This window comes from Callorhinus ursinus, unplaced genomic scaffold (genome assembly GCF_003265705.2).
Source record: "Callorhinus ursinus isolate GAN/ISIS: 27379988/994484 unplaced genomic scaffold, GSC_fseal_2.0 scaffold10, whole genome shotgun sequence".
NCBI classification, from domain to species: Eukaryota; Metazoa; Chordata; class Mammalia; order Carnivora; family Otariidae; genus Callorhinus; species Callorhinus ursinus.
In genome coordinates, this window is record NW_027397072.1 from 80,901,492 (window position 1) to 80,916,354 (window position 14,863).

Sequence of the window (14,863 nt, forward strand, 5' to 3'; positions counted from 1 at the left end):
AGAACCAGAAGGATGGCAGTGTGAGAAAGACTCAGCCTGCCTTTGCTGGCTTTGGAGATTGAGGAAGGGGCCATGAGCCAAGGAACATGGGCAGCCTCAAAAGCTGGAAAAGACAAGAAATGGATTCTCCCCTACATCCTCCAGAAAGACTAGCCAGCACTTTGATCTTTGCCTGGTGAGAACCATGTCAGACTGACTTCCAGAACTGTAAGAAAATAAGTTTGTGTTTTAAGCCACTAAATTTGTGCTAATTCGTTATAGTAGCAATAGGAAATGAACACAGGCCACCTCTTCCATGAAGCCTTCCCTAATCACTCTGGTCCACTACAACTTTTCTCCTCCAATCCCACTTTGGACTTCTCAATCCACCTACAGCCTACCCTGCCCATTCCACAGCACACCAGTTATCTCATGTCTATCTTAGATTCCCAACCCTGAAACTGTATTCTATTCAAGTATAGAGAGTACGTTTTTGTTTGTTTTTACTTTTCTTTCATACCTCATTCAGTCCCCAAGAGTGCTGGTCACAAAAAAAGGTTTTCAAAAAGTTGTTCATTCAATGACACCATGTACGACCATATCCTCTTGGCCAACTTAAGTAAAATTCAATGCATGATGTCATAGATTAGCTATTAATAGTTCTGGTGTCCTAATTCAAAGAGCTATAACTGTAACATGGAGACACTTTCTCACAAATTTATTGCTAACAACCTATACATCCTTCTTAATTATAGCAAAAGAAACACAAACAGCTGATGTACAGCAAACAGTATGCTCCTTGAGGACATCTGTCCCAGTGTGGCACACTGTGGATAATCACCCATTGGTCAAGTGGGTGGGTGGTTAAGGACCACACATAATAAGAACATTAAACACAGGAAAACAGTTGCATCTGATCAAGCAATTACTGAATATTGCAGGGTCTATTATAGTAAATCTATTATATTCCATACTCACTATTCCTTCTTGTTGGATAATGCTGTTATAATTAGATTTTTCAAAGCCAATGATGTCTCCACTGTGACAGAACAGATAACAGAGAAATAATTTCAGTAAGCCACCTGTTTCTGAGCACAAGTATGAAGTAGTGTTCTTCTTCTTCTTCTTTTTTTTTGCAGCAAGTTTACTTATATGTGGTATAACTTTTTTTCAAAACTCTCCTCCAAGTTCCTATACATGACAGGTGATTAGCAACCTGCTTGGAGTTAAAAAAATTAATTTCTGTAACTGGGACAACCATGTATTTCTTTTGAGGGGTTTATTCCCCTTAGAAGTAAGGTTATGATGTTATCATGGGTAGAACTTGCTCCTGAGAGAAAAGAAAAATCTTCATGGAAATGAGGTCTTATACTTTCTGATTTGGGGCTTTTAAAAATGATGAATTCAGAAATGATAATATCCTCTGATGTATGTAACAGAGCACCTTCATGGAACAAGGAAATGGAGAATAATGAGATCTACATTGCATTTCACCATGACTTGGATTCATACCTTATAATGAAGATATTTGTACATCATGGAGAACAGATTCAGTCCTCTCCATGTGGTGTGGGATATTTTCCCTTTAATTCTGGGTATTTGAGAAACTGGGAGCCCAGAGACGACCCCCTTTGCACAGGAAATGTTTATTCTCTGGATGCCAGAGGAGGTGGCATCTCCTTCCCAGTTCCCCCACCATTCTCAGAGCTGTAGCTGCTCTGTCCACTCCAAGTCAATACATATCCTTACAGCTGATTGTTTCAACTCTAGGTAAACATAAAGAGAAGAGGAAGGCAGTAGACCAGTTGCTCTGCTTCTGGAAACAAGCCAATGGTCTTCAAGGTAGGATGGCCTGGGAGGAGGTCAGAGTCCAGGGGTGCAGGGGAGATGGAGGTCAATGGCTCTCATCTCACACAGGGAGAGACTACAGCCCCTCCCATTCTCTCCAAATCCCCAGAAGCTCTCTGCTAAATGTTTGTGTCCGTCCAGTCTCCAATCCAAGTTGTGGGAAACTGGGCAGAATACTTGATACCCATCTGATCAATATTTTCACATAGTATTCTATTTCAAAACAGGGCAAATAGATTCAGGGTCTGGAAACAAAACCACTAGAAAGCCACCCTCTTCATCTTCCATCAAGAGTTGCTATCACAATGTACTTTGGAGTGTTCAATGGCAACAGGGTTTCAGAATGTGGGATCTGTTCAACCTGGAGGGGAGATACCCCTCCACATAGCATGATGGATTGATGGATGATGCAAAGAGAGCCACAGGTGAAGAATTTGAGATGTCCTGGAATTCCACTTGTCATATCTCAATGATGTCTTGGGTAGGTATGGACAAAGATGGAGTTTCTCCAGGTAAAATCTGTAAGCAGCCCATTGCCACACAGGTTCTGGGACATTACCTCAAGACCAACAAACATAAATAAAACACTGGATAAAACCTAGAGTGAAAGAAGACAGAAGAGGGGCACCTGGGTGGCTCAGTCAGTTAAGCATCTGCCTTTGGCTCAGGTCATGATCCCAGGGTCCTGGGACTGAGCCCCACATCAGGCTCCCTGCTCAGAGGGGAGTCTGCTTCTCCCTCTCCTTCTGCCCCTTCCCCCTGCTTGTGCTCTCTGTCTCACTCTCTCAAATAAAAAAAGAAAATCTTAAAAAAAAGAAAAAAGAAAATGTCAGAAATGAAAGTTCACCGAGTAAAGGGCTAATAGAAGAGGAATTTAAATAAAAATATAGAGTCATCAGCCTTTAAGAGATGTCCTAAAAATCACTTGTGAGGCCTTTCCTCAACTAAATTGGAGGGAGAGCAATTTCTCTATAATTCCATATTGGGTTAATATGTTACCCTAATATATTTTCTTTGGAAAATGAATCCAAGACCATGGTATGAATATATTCAGCCCCATCCATCCATCCATCCATCCATCCATCCATCCATCCCCCATTGCCTCATGAAATATTTACTGCATGCCTACTATGTCAGGCATTGCACTAGGCCTTGGGGGATATAATTGCGATCATGGTGGACAGTCTGTTCTCACAGAGGTGACAGCCTATAGAGGAAAAAAGATGTTACATAAATAACTGCAAAGACATGGCATGGGCGTTAAGACAGTTGAAGTACAGGGTGTTAGGGGAATATATGTTGGGGGGGGCGTGCTATTCCCTTGTTAGTTTCAGTTTACATGCCTGTAAATTTGCAGCTTGATAAACTCAGGATGGTGTCACTTGTGATTAGGTAGCCCCTTTGGTTAGTACATATCACAACACTGTACTTGGACAGCACTTACTAAACTCTTTTGACGATGACAACAATCTTCATGGGACATTCCTTTAGCTACTTAGAAACAGGAGTCTGGAAGCTAGAAGGTTTGGTTTCTGACTTAAAGGAATGACAAGGGAAACCCTCCGCCTTATTGCTCAGTCCCTCTGCCCCAACCCTGATTCCGGTAGCTTTGGAAGCCAATCAGTTGAGAGTGATACTCTCAATTATTTAGGATTTATAAATGCAACTCCCAAGTTCCTGCCATGTGTTCAATGTGTAGTATATGAGTTTAATTCAACGGCCATTGAAAGGAGGGTGGTGTTACCCTCCTCACTATTAAAAGGAGGCTGAAAGCGAACTCCCTGCCATATAGAGGCCTTTGTGTGGCAGACTGGGGGACACAATCCCACTATTCTCACTGGGGCGTTATTTTATTTTTATAGCATTTAAATTGGGGGATTTTGCTCTTTGAAACAACAGTGACAGGAAACATAAAATCTCCTCTTCAAAGAGATGTTAAAAAAAATGCCCATCTCTTTCTGGCCAGACGGTGACAGCTCACTTGTTCAAAAGAATGGCAAGGCTGCCTCTTCTAACCTTTAGGATCCCTTAATATAGGTCAATGGCTCATAACATGGGTCTGGGCTTAGTGCAATCCTATCTATTTATTTAAAAAATTACCTCGTCTCCAAGGCCCCCTTCAAGCAAAGATGTATGAAAGTATACACCGGTTAGTGAGAGAGGAGGCGGCAATATCAGAGCCAGGCTACAAAGCAGGTGAGCAGAGGATCGCTGTTGGAGACCAGCCTGGTGGCAAAGAGGGGAATCCATGGAGGGCCATGTCAAGGGCTTTGGCACCCAGAGGATCTGGCCAACTAGGCCAAATGGACACAGCAGGCATTGGCCCCATGCTTAAATCTTAAGACAAGGCTGGGTTGAGCTAGAAAGGGAGACCGTGATAGACCGCTGGTGTCTATCACTCAAGAGGAGGGGTAATGAGGGTAGGGAGGCCAAAGCAGCATGCGAGGTGACAGTTTCAGCTCTTGAGGTGCCAGTCAGGATGGCCTCATGTTCTAGGGATCACTGCCACTGCATCACTTCCCGTGTGCGGTTCTGACTCAGTCCTTTGGGACATTTACTAGGTTGTGATCAAAAGCATAGTCATTGCTGAAATATGGCTCTAATAAAACCACATTAACATCCAGAGCCAGCCTTGTCATGATTGAAGGGCTTCCAGTCCAAGAGGTCTTCTTCCACCATTTCCTGAGGCCTCAGATGCTTTAATGGTACCAAGTCATGGTGAAGCCCATGGTTCAGGAGGGACCCTGAGTCAAGTCTGTCCTTGTCTTAAGATATGTACACTTGTGTTCCTGGTGAACTGTCTCCTCAGCTCCTGCTCCACAGGGTATAAGCCAGCCCAGGCCCAGGCTGTCAGGATTTAACCACTAGGGATAGGGAGGGGTCAGGAGGTGCTGCAAAGAGTCCCCTGGAAATGGAGGGAGAGAGACCTGGGAAGAAGGAAGGCTCAGAATTCACACAGTACAATAGAGAATCTCGAGCAGTCTCCCTGCTGAGCCTGGAGCCCAGTGTGGAGCTTGATCTCACAACTCTGAGATCGTGACCTGAGCCAAAATCAAGAGTCAGGTGCTTAACCGACTGAGCCACCAAGGCACCCCATTACGTTAGTTAGATTTTATGATCAATTTGGCTAAAGAAGGATCCAGCATGTGAAGAGGACTGCGATATGATTATATGGCACACAACTCATCTTTTTTTTTCTTCCATAAAATCTTTCAAATGCAGTGTTAGCTTAATATGCTTTTTGGCATTTGACTTTCTTTTAGTCTAACTACAATTTGCATTCACATTCTCAGGTTTTGACATCATTTGTCATTAATCCAGACTTTCATTTACATCATTTTGGCCTTGTAATTTGTCCTCTCAAATCACTCCATCAGCAGTGAAACAACTTGAAGCAATTACAAAGGTAAGAGGATAAAAATGTAATAAACCTAATTCGTGGACCATACTTGTTTGGTGTCAGATTGCAGAGCAAAGGTGCTCATCTTCCAATCATTAAAGGATCTAATTTCAATTTTTACTCAAAGCACATGAATAATTATATTTTGGTTTGATTAGAAGATGAACTTGATGAATATTTTTATAGCTGAAATTAAAATAGTAAATATATGGAGTCATAGAAGGACGTGTGTCATTAGGATTGCAATATAAGCTTTCTTTGATATAATTTTGCTTCTACTAATGATACTAATCACTACAATCCACTGAGTATTTATTTGTTGCTGAGTGCTTTACTTTGTATTACCTAAATTCTTCCAACAATCCACAAGGTAGATAGATAATAATTCATTATTATCCCCATCTTATATATTGGAAAAGAGAAACAATTCCAAGAGCTAGAGACCCAGCTCTGACTCAGAGCCTCATCTCTGTTGCCCATTCTACTATTTGGTCTTGCGAGATGTATATGTAGGATAAAAAATAACGTACATGAGCAGGACAAAGTAAGACATCAGGTATTTGAAAAGAACTACCTTATTTTTAAAACTGGTTTGCTGAGTGTTGTTTGTGGATTAGTCATATTCTGCACTGGGGGCTGTTGCTTTTTATACTGCTTAACTGTACCCTGACCCATTAGATTTTATGAACAACTTAATTGCAAAATGATGACCGCAGGGAACACCCTGGGAAATGGTGAAAGTCTAATTCATTCACGTTCACCCTCCTGAAGTAAAACTCAGCAACCAGAAGTTAAGCTTCACCGGCAGACAGCAAATAGCACGTTGCCTTGTAGGAGCCAGCTCTGGCTGGAGCTGGGTGAGTGAGGGAGGCTTTGAGCAAATTGGATGGTCCAGTGTTCGCGAGCTTGGAAGCGTTACCTGCTTTTAAAATCTTTTCCAAGCAAGGGTGCAGTCTAGGGTATAATTCTCCACCTGTATGTTTCTTGAGCTGCTAGACAGCAACCAGGTAATGCATATTTTTTTAAACCTTAACAAGTTCTAACCAGCCTTGAAAACCATAGGGTGGACAGGGCCAAAAAGCAGGTTGCGACTTGGACACCTTATTAGTGCCTGAGAGTTAGGCCCTCTGGGGCTCCTCAGAGCCAGGTGGGCTCAGACACCGCTGGGTGCCATGGCTGCACAAACAGAAGGAAAAGGCGCCCTTCCTGGGTCTGGAGAAAGACTCTGAAGGAACTGCTGGTGTTCTCTCTGACATCATTAGGTCTGTGGTGCCCACAATTGCCAGGCTGACAGCTCCCTGTGAACTCACTCTCCTCAAGGGGGGTGTGATCTGAAAGACGAACCCTTTGCCTTTCTGCTTTGTCGGCACAACTAGCCAGCTTTGGGCCCACAGCTCTGGATTCTGCAGGCTCAGGGCCCACCGAGGCAGCCCCCTGAGCTCATGAGCTGGCAGAAGAACAAAGGACCTAAGAACAAAGGCATGGAATGTTGAAGGCATGATTTTAGAAGCTTTTTAAGGCTTTTAATATTCTAAGTTGGAAAAGCTGGGAGGGAGGGAGGGAGAGAGAGAGAGGGAGGGCAAGGGAGAGGTGGCGAGAAGGAGATTGTTGTTGGGGGAGGAATGAGGGCAAGGGTTAGTTTCCATATTTCCTGAGAGAAACATGAGACTCTGTACAATTGATTTCAGAATTTACGTTGGGTAGAATGGGGATTCATCTATTTGCAAAATGACAAAAAAGTTTTCCTTGGAACATACTAACGGGGATTTTTGTCTCAGAGGTAGAGCATAACAGTGAATTAGGCAGGGTTGTTTCTCTAGATGTGACAATAATACATACACACTCCCTCCATTCCCCCCTTCTCCCCAGACAATAATAAAGCATTTTATACTCTGGCCTTAATTCTTCAGTGAGTTTCTAGGTCAGCAATTATACCCAGGTCCAAGTCTCAATCTGGTTGCCAGCTAAACAGGATTGGAATCTGGGGAGGCCTATTCCCTGTAAAATTATGTTACCCCGGAGAGGGGAGCAGGAGGGAAAACGTTCTGGATTTTGTGAAGGGGTCCTTTTCATATGGTGCACACTGCATATTTATAGTTATTTTTCTTTTTCCGAAAAAAAAAAAAAAAGAAAAAAGAAAAGCCTCAAACTTTTCATTTGCTTTGAAAATCAAACCTCGGTCTCTCCTTGGTTCAGGGCAGATGCTGCCTCAGCAGTTTTGAGTGAAATTCAGCACCAGTCCTGCTCTACCCCAGTGCAAGCGAATGCTGTTGACACACTTGACTCCCCAGCTGCTCCTATTCAGGTGTCCAGTGAAGGGGATCATCAGTGACGTCTTCCCTGACTCTGGATCATGTCCTTCTATGGCTTCTGCTTGAGTGGAGGGAGGGGTGGGATGGATGGTGTCAGAGACCTGGGCATCAGAATTTCTATACTGATGAGCCTAATTGGAGCCGTCTTGGAGGAGCAATATAGAGGAAAGAGGGAGGAGATAGAGGCTTATTTTGAGACTAAATTTATTTTAATTAGATATATGCTTCTTTGCAGTGCTTGGCAGTGGTGGTGAAGAGGAAGCAAAGTCCCCCAGAGCCACCTCTTTGCTACCAACCCTGGTTCCTTGCCAAATCTCTCTATGCTGATGCTCTTATTGGTGTTTCCATTTCTTTCCTTAACATAAGGTCAAGGGAGAACAAAAGACAACAGAATGCCCTTGAACAGCACCACTCAATAACTCAGAGGGTTGTTGCTGGGAATGGAATATATTCCACTCTAAGACACACCTAACAAGACATGCTCTTAAAAAACAAAACAAAATGAAACCCAACAACAACAACAAAACCTAAAAATTCAGATTCCTATTCTCTTAAGAAAGTTTTTGTAAATTAGGCCTCACATAGAGAAGTGCCTGCTTCACCAGGGCATTCAACGTTTAGGAACTACAAATATACTCATCTGTGGTTTGCTGGGGGTTCCCCTCTGTGTTTTAAACACTAGGGAGATCATGCTCTTCAAAGTGAATGTAAGAACATGCTTGAGCAGACGTAGATGCCCACTGCCCACTGGGGTTGAAGACTTCCAAGTGTGCAGGGCCCAGGAGTCCCTCTCACTGTGCGCCTCTTGACTCTAAGGAGTCCTGCTTGGTTAGGTAATGAGACCACTTAAGGTCTCCAGAGGAAGAACAACTGGGCTGCCATTGCAACTTGCACACAGAGGAATGTGCAGGAGAGTTCTTTGAAATAAAGGAAAGACCTGAACTCTGTGAGAAGAGAGAATGGGTGTGAGCAGAAGAAACAACAAGACCTCTGCAGATATGGCCTTGAGAAGTGGGCAGGGGAACACTGTGGGATACTTCATGGGACCTGTCCTCATGTAGGATTAGGCCTCATTTATTATTTGAAATTGAAATTTTTAATTGAGGTAACTGTAGATTGACATATACTAAGAGATGATTTGGAGAGCTTCCTTTTACACTCTGCCCAGTTTCCCCTAATGGTAACATTTTGCAAAACTATAGTACAATATCACAACCTGGATATTGACATTGATACTATTCACTGATCTTACTCAAATTTCCCAAGTTTTACTTAAACTCATTTTTGTGTGTTTTTAATGCTATACGATTTTATCACCTGTGGAGATTTGTGTACCCATCCCACCACAGACAACATACAGAACACTCTCATGATCACAAGGATCCTTGTGTTGCCCCTCCATAACCATACCCATCTCTTGCTTCTCTACCCCCAGGTCCCTGGCAACCACTAATTTGTCCTCTATTTAAAAATTGTGTCATTTCAAAATGTTTTATAAATGGAATCAAAAGATATGGAACCTTTTGAGAAAGGAGTTTTTTCACTCAGCATTTAGAGATTTATCCAAGCTGTTATATCAATAGTTTATTCCTCCTTTGTTGCTGAGTAATATTCCACGGTATGGATGTACCAGAGTTTGTTTAACCATTCAGCCAATGAAAGAAATCAGGTTGGTTCTAATTTTTGGCTGTTGTAAAGAAAGCTGTTATGAACATCTATGTATGGGTTTTAATTTTTTATTGTTATTTTTTAAAAGATTTATCTATTTATTTTAGAGAAAGAGAGCACAAGCAGGAGGAGCAAGGAGAAGGAGAGAGAATCTCAAGCAGACTCTGCCCTGAGCGTGGAGTCTGACGAGGGGCTCCATCTCACAACTGTGAGATCACGACCTGAGCTGAAACCTATTGTGCCACGTAGGCACCCCTGTACGGGTTTTTATGTGGACATAATTTTTCATTTGTGTGGGATAAATGTCCAAGAGTACAATTGATGGTTTGGATGTTAATTGTATATTTAATTTTATAAAAACTGCCAAACTGGGGTGCCTGGGTGGCTCAGTGGTTAAGCGTCTGCCTTCAGCTCAGGTCATGATCCTGGGGTCCTGGGATTGGGCGCCCTGCTCAGTGGGGAGTCTGCTTCTCCCTCTCCCTCTACTGTTCCCCCTGCTTAGGCTTTTTCTCCGTTGAATAAGTAAAATCTTAAAAAAACAAAACAAACAAACAAATCTGTCAAAATATTTGGCATTCCTACCATCAATGTATGAGTGATGCAGCTCCTCTGACTCCTCATCGACATTTGGTGGTTGTTGCTGTTTTTTTATTTTAGTCAGTCTGATAGGTATACAGTTATAGTCCATTGTGGTGTTAATTTGCATTTCCATAATGATTAATGACGCTGATCATTCTTTCATGTGCTTATGTGCCACCTGTATATATCCTCTTCAGTGAGATGTATATTTTGTGTCTTTTGCCTATTTTCTAACTGCATTATTTTTTTACTGTTGAGTTTTGAGAATTCTTTATATATACTAGGTACTAGTCCTTTGATGGATATGTAGCTTCAAATACTTTTTCCTAATTTGTAGATTGTCTTTCCATCCCCTTCATAGTCTTTCACAGAACAAAATTTTTAATTTTGATAAGGTCCAACTTATTAGCTGAGTGTTGTTTGTGGATTAGTCATATTCTGCACTGGGGGCTATGGTTTTGGTGTCAAGTCTTAGAATTTTTTGCTTAACCCTAGGTCCCAAAGATTTTCTTTTTTTTAAGTTTAATATTTTTATGGTTTAAAAGTAAGACTGATCCATTTTGAGTTAATTTTTGTATAAGTTGTGAAGTTTAGTTGTGAGGGTCATCCCCTGCCCCCCACATGTGGGTATCTAGTTGTTCCAGCACCATTTGTTGAGAATCTACTCTCCCTCCATTGAATTACTTTTGCACCTTTGTGAAAAGCCAGTTGAACATATTTGAGTGGGTCTATTTCTGGCTTCTCTACTCTGTTCCATTGATCTGTGTGTGTGCCTCCACCAAAACCATGCTGCTGTCTTGATTACTGTAGCTACAGTACAGTAGTGTTTCCTCCCACTTGATTCGTCTTTGTCAAGACTGTGAACTATTTTAAGGCCTTGCCTTTCCACATAACTTTTAGAACAAACTTGTCTATGTCTACAAAAAAACCTTGCTGGGATTTTTTTTTTTAACAACTTCACTGAGAGATAATTCACATACCATACAATTCACCATTTAAAGAGTGCAATTCAATGTTTTCTTCACATATTCACAGGGTCATACAATTGCGCAGAAAAGAGATAACATAATGGTATTGAGACTGTTCTCCTTAGAAAGGCCTGCTTGCAAGACTGGCCCATGGCTGGAGTCTGGGAACTTGGTTCCCAGAGTGTTCCCAGTCAACAGTTAACTGATAAGAGTGGTTCCCTGTGCCTAGACTGTTTGTGCAAACAATATAGTTTATGTTGAATAACATACTTTCTTTTTGGGAATCTGTCATTTTGGCGCATGCTAGGAAGAATGTGCTTATGACCAGCCCCCACTAAAAACTTTGAGTGTGGAGTCTCCTAATGGGCCTACCTGAGCAGAACTATCACATATGTGTTGCTGTATTTTTGTTGCACAGAGAAGTGTGCTCTGTGTGACCCCTCATGGGAGAGCAAGAGCATATAGAGGCCTGCACATGGATTCCTTCAGAACTCTGCCTCTTTTCCCCTTATGCTCCAACTGTATATCCTTACTATATCTCTGTAGTATATTTTAGCCATGGGTACGAATATATTGTTTTTGGTTTGCCTGGTTTACCTTGTGCCACTGGGGCTCCCTACTGGTACAGCCTGAGGGAGCTGGAGGGCTTTTCCAAGACTGGGTGGGGGATTTCTCTCTGTGGAGTGGGGGTTCCCTCCATTGGTGCCCCCCAGCTGCCTCTGGGTGGAATGGGGACAGAGGCTTCCTGGACTAGGCCACTTGCTATAGCTGGGTCTCCCTTGACAGATTAGCTCACACCCTTTAGTGTATCTTTTGGTGGAAAAGGGGTGTCTCAGACCCAGCAAGTAATGAGAGTGCCTTCTCTGGCTGTTTGTTTTTGGTCAGACTCCCTCTTGCTGCCCCTTGCCTGATATTATTAGAGGAACAAGGGGAGGAATGAGTCTACCCAGATGCCTTGTCTTGCAAGGTAGGGGGTTGGGGGTTGGAAAACAGTGGGTCTGGGTGAGTGGGGGGAAGACAGAGGGTGCCCTATCACTGTGCTGGTTGCGCAGTCTTGGGGTCCCAAACCAGCTCACTTTCTTAACACCTTTCAGAGTTTTCCTTTGTTTGCTTCTTGCATTACTTCCAGTGTTTACAGTTGTGTTTAGCAGGGAGGAACAGAAAGAAATGGATCTATGCCATCTTATTCCAACCAAAATCCCTACCATCAGATTTCAACTCATCATATTTTAATTTGTTAGGCACAATCATATAATCAAGCATTCAAATTACTGGCAACATTAATTTATAATATATACATGGTCTACTTTCAGAAGGTTTCTGAGGCAGCTTGGATGATGTACATGGAACAAGATAGTGTAGATTCATTTTTCCTTGCTGCCTCCCTCTAATACAAATAATTATCCTGGAACTTTTTCAGTGAGTCATGACAAAAGGGCTCTTAATCCTGGAAAGAAGAAGGTGGACTGACTAGAGAAGAGACAGTATGTTGAGTGCCCTGGGTTTTCTTTTCATGTCCCATATACAGCTGGGCTGGGTACTGGAGAGACCTGTAGCCCAGAACTGTCAGTAGGCATAGACCTAAATCCCAAGAAAAACCTGCACTCTCTGAACAAAGGACCAGGAGAGGGAAAATTAACAGAGACCTATAGAGGGCTGCAACTTGCTTCTAGAGCATGGGCTGGCAACCCAGTCTGACCACAGTGGCAGCCTCAACATCCTGGTGGGCTGACCCACTCCCCACCCCCAACTCCCCACCCAGGGTACCGACAGGTGGGCTGATCCACCTGCATAGACAGTACCGAATCCTTTGGCTGATTCAATGGAGCACAGAAGGGCAGGGATGCTACCCACAGGAGCAATGCCAGCAGAACCTGGTATTTCCTGCCTGACACCAACTGACGTAAAGGGACCCAGGCCCAGCCACTCTGGCTCTCTGCATTCCCCACAGAAGGTGGCCCAGGGAAGCAGCTTCAGCCCCTGTAGGTAGCACCAGTAAGGAAACGATCAGAAGTCCCTGCAGTGCCAGAAGAATGAAGCAGACCAGAACAGTATGCAAGGGCTCTGAAAACTAAACTGTCTTTGGGACAACAGCACACAAAAGTAGGCCAGAACCTATATGCTCCACCTAAACAGGGTGACTGCCTGCTAAAGAAGATTTAAACAGGATTGAAAATCTAACATCATAACCCAAATGCTCAGGATACAATAGAAAAATCAATAGAAAATGCCCAGGATACAAGAGAAAAATATAGAGATCAATGGAACAGAATAGAAGGGCCAGTAATAAACCCACACATATATGGTCAATTAATTACAACAAAGCAGCCAAGAATATACAATAGTCTTTTCAATAAATGATGTTAGGGAAACTGGACAGTCACATGCAAAAAAATAAAACTTCCATATGCTACAAAAATTAAGTCAAAATGGGTTAAATACTTGAGTGTAAGACCTGAAGCCATAAAACTCCTAGAAGAAAACAGGTAGTAAGCTCCTTGACATCAGTCTTGGCAATGATTTTTTTGGATTTGACACCAAAAGCAAAGACAACAAAAGCAAAAATAAACAAGACTACATTGAACTAAAAACCTTCTACACAGCAAAGAAAACCATCAACAAAATAAAAAGCAACCTACTTAATGGGAGAAAATATTTGCAAATCATTTATCTGATAAAGGGTTAATATCCAAAATATATAAATATACAACTCAATAGCAAAAAAAAAAATCTGATTTACAAATGGGCAGAAGATCTGAATAGTCATTTTCCAAAGAAGACATACAGATGGCCAATAGGTTTATGAAAAGATACTCAACATCAGCAGTGATCAGGGAAATTCAATCAAACCACAATCAGATATCACTTCACACCTGTCAGAATGGCTAATACCAAAAAGACAAGGAATAGTAAGTGTTGGTGAGGATGCAGGGAAAGTGAACTTGTGCACTGCTGGTAGGAACATAAATTGGTACAACAACCACTGTGGAAAATGGTATGGAGGTTCCTCAAAAAATTAAATATAGAATTACCATATGATCCAGCAGTCTCACTTCTGGGTATTTATCCAAAGAAAATGAAAACATTAACACGAAAAGGTATCTGCACCCCTATGTTCATCACAATGTTATTTATAACAGACAAGATATGGAGACAACCTAAATGTACATTGACATTTGAATGGATAAAGAAAATGTGGTGCGTGTATTCCACACAATGGAATACTACTCAGCCATAAAAGAGAATGACTTCTTGCCATTTGTGACAATAGGAATGCACCTTGAGGATGGTATGCTAAGTGAGGTAAGTCAGACAGAGAAAGACAAGTACTGCATGGTCTCACCTATAGGTGGAATCTAAAAAACAACCTCCCACCCAAAAAAAGCAAAAAAACAGGTTCAGAGATACAGAGAACAGATTGGTGGTTGCCAGAGGGGGTGGGGGGATGGAAAATTGGAAATTTGTACCTTTGACTCAGTTATAAAATAAGTAAGTCCTGGGGGAGTAATATACAGTTTGGTGACTATATTAATAACACTATATTGCATATTTTAAGGTTGCTAAGAGAGTAGATCTTAAGAGTCCTCATCACAAGAAAAACATTTTGTAATTACATATGGATGTTAACTAGATTTTACTGTGGTGATCATTTTGCAACATATGCGAACATCAAATCATTATGTTGTATACCTGAAACTAATGTGATGTTGTATGTCAATTATACAGAAGGAAGGAAGGAAGGAAGCAAAAGAAAAGCACCCATAATACCAAGAATTAGGTAAGCCACAATTTGAATAAGAAAAGATAACAAACTGACACCAATATTAAGATGATTTAGATGTTGGAATTATTTGACAAAAATTTTCAAGTGGCCATTATAAAAATACTCTAACAAGTAGTTATAAATTCTCTTAAAAGAAACGAAAAAACAGAAAACCTCCATAAAAAAAATAGAAGTTATACAAAAGAACCAAATGGGAATGATAGAACTGAAAAATACAATGACCAAAATAATAACCATACACATAATACCATGAAAAAAATCATAGATATGATAAAATGAATACATCAAGGTCAAGAGCAATATGCGTAGTCATATTAAATGTTTA

At 41.7% G+C, this 14,863-nt stretch overlaps 1 protein-coding gene across 9 annotated transcripts in view; it reads right to left on the bottom strand.

The window, feature by feature from the left end:
- Window positions 1-14,863, bottom strand: part of RFX8 (regulatory factor X8) — a 255,588-nt gene that overhangs the window by 26,636 nt on the left and 214,089 nt on the right. For 7 of the 9 annotated variants that reach the window (XM_073897873.1, XM_073897874.1, XM_073897872.1 and 4 more), the window contains one exon: window positions 958-1,018. The exons of 1 other annotated variant lie outside the window; for it this stretch is intronic. In XM_073897873.1, the coding sequence (XP_073753974.1) occupies window positions 958-1,018 (61 nt within the window). Of the gene's footprint in view, window positions 1-957; window positions 1,019-7,402; window positions 7,472-14,863 lie in introns of those variants that run through there. One more of the 9 variants, XM_073897878.1, reaches the window with a different exon arrangement.